At 45.9% G+C, this 6,734-nt stretch overlaps 1 protein-coding gene across 1 annotated transcript in view; it reads right to left on the bottom strand.

Annotated features, from left to right (window-relative positions):
- Positions 1-6,734, bottom strand: part of LOC106814496 (sodium leak channel non-selective protein-like) — a gene marked incomplete at its 5' end in the record, with an annotated part of 38,360 nt that overhangs the window by 14,278 nt on the left and 17,348 nt on the right. The window contains 4 exon segments of the mRNA XM_014818808.1: positions 423-662; positions 2,176-2,366; positions 4,814-4,969; positions 6,013-6,087. Of these exon segments, the coding sequence (XP_014674294.1) occupies positions 423-662; positions 2,176-2,366; positions 4,814-4,969; positions 6,013-6,087 (662 nt within the window).

Below are 6,734 nucleotides of genomic sequence, written 5' to 3' on the forward strand. Positions count from 1 at the left end.
AGGAGGAGGGGGAGGAGTGGGGGAGGGGGAGGCAAGGGAGGAAGGGCGTGGAGAAGGGAAGGCAGATAGAAGAACTGATGGAACTTTCTCAGCTGCTGGTTCCTGCAGTAGATACAATCACGTGTGATATGTGGGGGAAGGTGGTGGAACAAAGGAGGTAGATAGAAGAATGGGTCGTTCTCTCTCAGCTTCTGCTTAACACTAAATCATTACCAAATATCAGAGGAGAATGTGTGCTATGAGAAGGAGGGAGAAGAAGGAAGGCGAAAAGAAAGGAAGGAAAGAGGAAACAATATATAAGCAGACGATTCTCACAAGAGCGAGAATGACAATGAAGAAAAGCAAAAGGCAAAATAGACGTGAAGAGCATAAAGACGGGACAAGAAAATAGAAGACTAAGGGAGAAGAAAATAGAAGCCCACCGCTTGTTCTCGGCCTGCTGCTTCTTATGCTGAAGCATCTTAATGTCAAGATCCTGCGTCTTCTGTGTCGAAGACTGCATGCCCATGATGTCTCCGTTCTCTTTGAGATGATCGAACGCTGCCTTGCCCTTCAGCGAGCCGCGCACGCTCCGCCGATCCAAGCGAGCAAACTTGGGGTTGTACGTCAAGCCGGGCGGCATCCCGCTCTGTATCGCTGCGTCACCTAGCATTCGCTGCCTGCTGGATGGAGAAGGAAACGTGATGTTAATGTTGCGAGAGAGAGTGGCGTGAGAGTGTTTGTGAGAGGTGCGGCAGGTGTTTGTGAGAGGTGCGGCAGGTGTTTGTGAGAGGTGGTGTTTGTGAGAGGTGCGGCAGGTGTTTAGGAGAGGTGGTGTTTTGAGAGTGCGCGCATGGTGTTTTGAGAGGTGGTGTTTGTGAGAGGGTGCGGCAGGTGTTTGTGAGAGGTGGTGTTTGTGAGAGTTGCGGCAGGTGTTTGTGAGAGGTGGTGTTTGTGAGAGGTGCGGCAGGTGTTTGTGAGAGGTGGTGTTTGTGAGAGGTGCGGCAGGTGTTTGTGAGAGGTGGTGTTTGTGAGAGTGCAGGGCAGGTAGTTTTGTGAGAGGTGGCGCACGGTGTGTTGTGAGAGGTGGTGGTGTGTGAGCAGGTCGCGGCAGGGTTGTTGAGAGGTGTGGCAGGTATGTTGTGAGAGTGGTGTTGTGTGAGAGGTGCGCAGTGTTCTGAAGGTGTGGATAGCGGCAAATGTGTCCGATGAAAAGGGTAAGAGACATGGGAGAGTGGGAGAGAGATATGAAGATGGAGAGTTAGAGAAAGAGATTAGCATATAAAAAAAAAGCAAATGGAGAGTAGAGTGACAAGAGAATGCAAAAAGTAGAGAGAGAGAGGGAGTGTGAGAGCCAAGGCGAGGAAGGGAGAGAGGAGAGAGAAGAAGAGAGGAGAGGAAGGAGGGAGAGAGTGAAAAAGAGAGAGAATAAGAAAAGAGGCAAGACGAAAACACAGAAGAGAAAAAAGAGAAAGAAGGAAAAAAAGCACACGAGAGAGGAAGGAAGAGGAGATAATAGGGGAGACAGATGAGAAACAGAGAGAGATTGAGTAGATAGAGGAAGAGAGAGATTGAGTAGAAAAGAGAGGAGCGAGAAGAGAAAGAGTGAGAGAGAGAAGGATAGATAAGATAGGCGATAAAGAGAGACGATTACATACAAAGGGAGAGTGAGTGACAGAGAAAGCAAAAGAGAGAGAGAGAGAGGGAGGGAGGGAGGGAGGGAGAGAGAGAGAGAGAGGAGGGAAGAGGGGAGAGAGTGAAAAAGAGAGAGAATAAGAAAGGGCAAGACAGAAAAACAAAGAGAAAAAAGAGAAAGAAAAGGAAAAAAGACACAGAGAGAGAGGAAAATAGGGGGACAGAGAGAGAAAGAGAGAGATTGAGAGATAGAGAAAGAGAGAGATTGAGAGAAAGAGAGGGCGAAAGAGAAAGAATGAGAGAGAGAGATAGATAGATAGGGATAAAGAGAGAGATTGAGAGATAAAGAGAAGGAGAAACAGAGATAGACAGAGAAAGAGAGAGATTGAGAGCTAGAGAAAGAGAAGGAGAAACAGAGATAGATAGAGAAAGAGAGAGATAGAGAAAGAGAGAGATAAAGAAAGAGAAAGAGAGATAGATCGAGATAAAGAGAAAGAGAGAAAGAGAGAGATAGATAGAGAAAGAGAGAGATAGAGAGCTGCCACCGCAGCCTAGCATTACCGATTAGCGCTGCGTATCAGTGAGATGATGGCATTCTTCTTCTGGTCGGCCTGGCAGGTGAAGCGGGTCTTCCCCGGCGACACCAGCAGCTGGTATGGCTTCATCTTGTGGTAAGTGATGAGGTCCTCCTCCCCGCGATCGTCCATCAGAGTCTTCAGGAGCAGCGTCGTGTCCGACGCCTCGTCCGCAAACTGTCACGCATGACGAGATAGCCGGCAATGAGTATTGTTCGTGGGAAGTTGCAGAGAAAAATATTTGGGCGTGCATCTTTGGGTGTGATCTGCAGCCAAGACTGCCGTAGGCATTCACAGGGGGGAGGGAGAGTAAAGAGGGGGTCCTCCCTCTCATTGGGGGGGGGTACGGTGCCTCCCCAGTATAATTTGTAAAAAACTGTTGGTGGGCAGTTGCAAACCGACCGTGCAAATCACGGCTGCACGGCTCGCTGGCTAATACGACACAACGGCAGTCAGTGTCACACGGTACATCGACGATGCGGTTGGATGTGTCCACCAGTGTCAGCGACGAAATATAACGTAAAGTATTAAAGTTTGTTAGCCAGCATTATGTGTATGCCAAGACATATTATATATATACAATATGGTTACAGGTAGGTCCCGTTTAATGACAGTGTTAGGTTCAAGTAAAACAGGGTCGTAAAACAAGAGCAAATTATAATGCTATCAAATGCTATCATTCCATCCATAATGCACCACGAAAAACAAAAATAAGGAAGTGCATATTCGTGTTTGAGTTGAGATTTCTAGCGTTATTGGTTATTATTTTTAGGGTTAATTTTTGAAAAGGTCCGTTAATGTGAAAAGTCGTAAAATGGACGAATCGAGGCGATACATGTATATATATATAATATTATATATATGTCTTGGCATACACATTAATGCTGGCTAACAACTTTAATATTGTGATATGTACCAGCATAATGTCCATGACAGGTTTAATACTGACCCAACCCAAGGAAGATGACTTTAGACAACAATTGTACTATTTTTTGTATTTCTTGGAGTCTTTACTTACCTTTGTCACGCATCTCATTAATTCTTTATCTGTTTATTTAACCTCTCACCTGTCTCATACACCTCTCACCTGTTTCGTTAACCTCTCTCATTAACCTCTCACCTGTCTCGTCAATCTCTCGTTAACCTCTCACCTGTCTCATCAACCTCTCGTTAACCTCTCACACTGTCTGCGTCAAATCTCTCGTTAACCTCTCACGCTGTTCTCGTTAACGCTCATCACTCATGTCCTCGTTAAGCTCTCACCTGTCCGGTTAAGCCTCTCACATGCTCGTTAACTCTCTCACGAATGTCCTCGTTAAACTCTCTCACCTAGTCTCGTCAATCTCTCGTTAACACTCTCAACGCTGTCTCGATAAACCTCTAAGCCTGTTCCGTTAACCTCTCACCTGGTCTCGTTAACACTCTCACTCTGTCTCGTCAATCTCTCGTTAACCTCTGCACCTGTCTGCCGGCGCACCTGTCTCAGATCAACCTCATCACACTGTCTCGTTAACCTCTCATATAACCTCTCACCTGTCTCGTTAACGGCTCTCGTTAACCTCTCATCTGTCTCGTCATCTCTCATCAGCGCTCTCACTAGCTGTCTCGTCAATCCTCGTAAGCCTCTTCAGCCTGTCTCGTTAACCTCTCACATGGCTGCGTTAACGCTCATCACACTGTCTCGTCAATCTCTGCGTTTAACAACTCTCAACCGTGTCCTCATCAACCTCTCACTGTCGTCGTAACCTACTCATTAACCCACTCACCTGTCTCGTTAACGGCTCCTCGTAACCTCCACCTGTCTCGTCAATCTCCGTAAACCTCTTTCACGCCTGCTCACCAACCCCACAGCTGTCTCGTCAAATTCTCTCGTTAATCGCTCACGCTGTATTGTTAACATCTGCACGCTGTCCGTGCAATTCTCTCGTAAACCTCTCACAGCTGTTTCTAACAGACTCTCACCTGTCTCGTAACAACTCCTCACCACTGTCCGTCAATCTCTCGTAACGACTCTCACGCTGTCTCAATCAACCTCTTCACCTGTCTCATCATCTCTCACCTGCTCGTCAATCTCGTGCGTTAACCATCTCACGGTGTTTCTGTTAACGCTCCCACCTGTCTGCGTTAACACCTCTCAACACTGTCTCATCAACCTCTCAGCCTGTTTTGTCATCTCTTTGTTATCGCATTCACCTGTCTCTGCGAATCTCGTCGTTAACACTTTGAACGTCTCATCAACCTCCACCTGTCCTCGTCAATCTCGCTCGTTACCTCTCAGCCGTCTCCATAAGCTCTCACTGGCTCGTCAATCTCTCGTTAATTCTCTCTATCTCTGTCTCGTTAACGCTCTCATGGCACGCTTGTCGTCATCAACCTATCACCTGTTCTCGTCAATCTCTGTCGTTAAGCCTCTGGAACCTGTCTACATTCACAAGAGAGAGAAGTTCTTAGCTGTCTCGTCAATCTCTTGTTGAACGCTCTCACCTGTTACATGAAAGCTCTCACTCTGTCCTGCGTGCAATCTCGCTCGTTCACCTCTCACGCGTCTCTCGTTAACCTCTCACCTGTCTCGTTAACCTCTCACCTGTCTCATTAACCTCTCACCTGTCTCGTTAACCTCTCACCTGTCTCATGAAGCTCTCGCGGACCTTCGGTGTGTTGAACTCGCTCGGCAGCTTTGCGAGTTTGATGATCTGCGGCGTGTTCGGGAACTTCTCGTAGATGCGCAGACGCAGCGGCAGCTTCTGCTTGATGCTCGACTGCGCCTCGCGGATCTTCAGCTGTAGTTCACGAACAACAAACGCCGGAACTGTACGCGGGCGTTCACGAACAACGAACGCCGAAACTGTACGCAGGCGTTCACAAACAACGAATGCCGGAACTTTATGCAGGCACTCACAAACAACGAATGCCAGAACTGTACGCAGGCGTTCACGAACAACGAACACACCGGAACTGTACACGGGCATTCACAAGCACAGAGCTGTGAGTAGACCTTCGCGAACACATTGAACTATTCATGTAAGTTTGCAAACACATACATCTATGCATAACTTCGCGAACTTGTGGAACTATACACAGGCCTTCGCGAACACACAGAGCTGTAAGCAGACCTTCGCGAACACACATGGAACTATACACAAAACTTCACAAATGCATCGGAAATCTGCGCACAGCTTAGTGAACACATGGGACTACACAAACCTCATGAACATGCAGAACTGTATGAACAACTCTCATCTGTTCTGATGGTGTAGTAATGTGACGTCAGCACGCCATGCTGTGATATTACCAGGAGTAAGATAATATAGGATATATTATCCTATATAATATATCCTATAATATATCCTGTATTATCTTACTCCTGATATTACTAGTAGGGGTGTAACGATACATTTGGTTTCAGATAGGTTCGGTTTTTGGTTTTTTCTCTTCGGTTCGGTTCATTCGGTTCGGTTATTTTCAGTAGTAAAAATGCTTAGAAGATGGGGAAATTTTCCCTCCATTTTGAATAATATTATCAAACACGTTGGATATTTTCCTCAGTGGCATGAATGACCAAAATCTCACGCATTGTCACCCCGCACACGCTGAGAAAAGTACGAGGGACGGGGCTTGGCGTAAGTGCTGAGCTGTTTGCTCGCCGTGCCAACCCCCCCCCTAACTGAGAGTGGGTTGAATGTATTTCCCGGAACCGAACCGAGAACCGAAACGAAAAAAAACAACTGAAAACCAAACCGAACGGGATGTACCGCAATGCAGTTGAATCGCGGTTAATCGTTACACCCCAAATTACTAGTGTAACGCAGGCATATGCACTTACCTGTTTGAGTTTCTTTATGTCTTCATCCAACTCCAAGTTATCAAGGATGACAGCCACGAAAAGGCTGAGTACAATCTGTTGAATTTAAGCCACGAAGGCATCATCATATCAGCATAGCAAATATATCCACGCACGCACAGAACATTGCAGTTGACTTACAATGGTCGATTAAATTAAATTGTGCCGATTTTTCAAAATATTCGAAAAAAACAAGGATGCATCCTACACAGAGTATATATATAATAGGTGTTTTGCTATCACCGCAATTTGATATTGGCAGGTGTACTAACCGAAAAAAATAACCTGCTAAAAACTGAATGTTCAGCAAACCTCGGTCAGAATGAAAGGTTATAATGTTCTTATAAAGTAACTACAGATCAATAAGAATTCAATTAAGGCAGTTTGGTGTATCACAGCTGACATTACAGCCATTGAACATGTGAAACATATTAAAACATAAACACACATCAATATTAGGCACCAACACTGAAGCCACGGAGAAATTCTCAGGCAGGTATAACATTTGATTATATATATAATTAATCACGAGTGATTAACATGTCAATACAACGAAAGATCACTCGCAGACAAACACGTAGCACAATAGGGTGTATAGATTGTTATCACAATGACTCCCAGCTCTCTCTCTCTCTTTCCCTCTCTCTCTCTCTCTCTCTCTGTCTCTGTCTCTGTCTCTGTCTCTGTCTCTGTCTCTGTCTCTG

This window comes from Priapulus caudatus, unplaced genomic scaffold (genome assembly GCF_000485595.1).
Source record: "Priapulus caudatus unplaced genomic scaffold, Priapulus_caudatus-5.0.1 Scaffold932, whole genome shotgun sequence".
Classification (NCBI taxonomy): domain Eukaryota; kingdom Metazoa; phylum Priapulida; class Priapulimorpha; order Priapulimorphida; family Priapulidae; genus Priapulus; species Priapulus caudatus.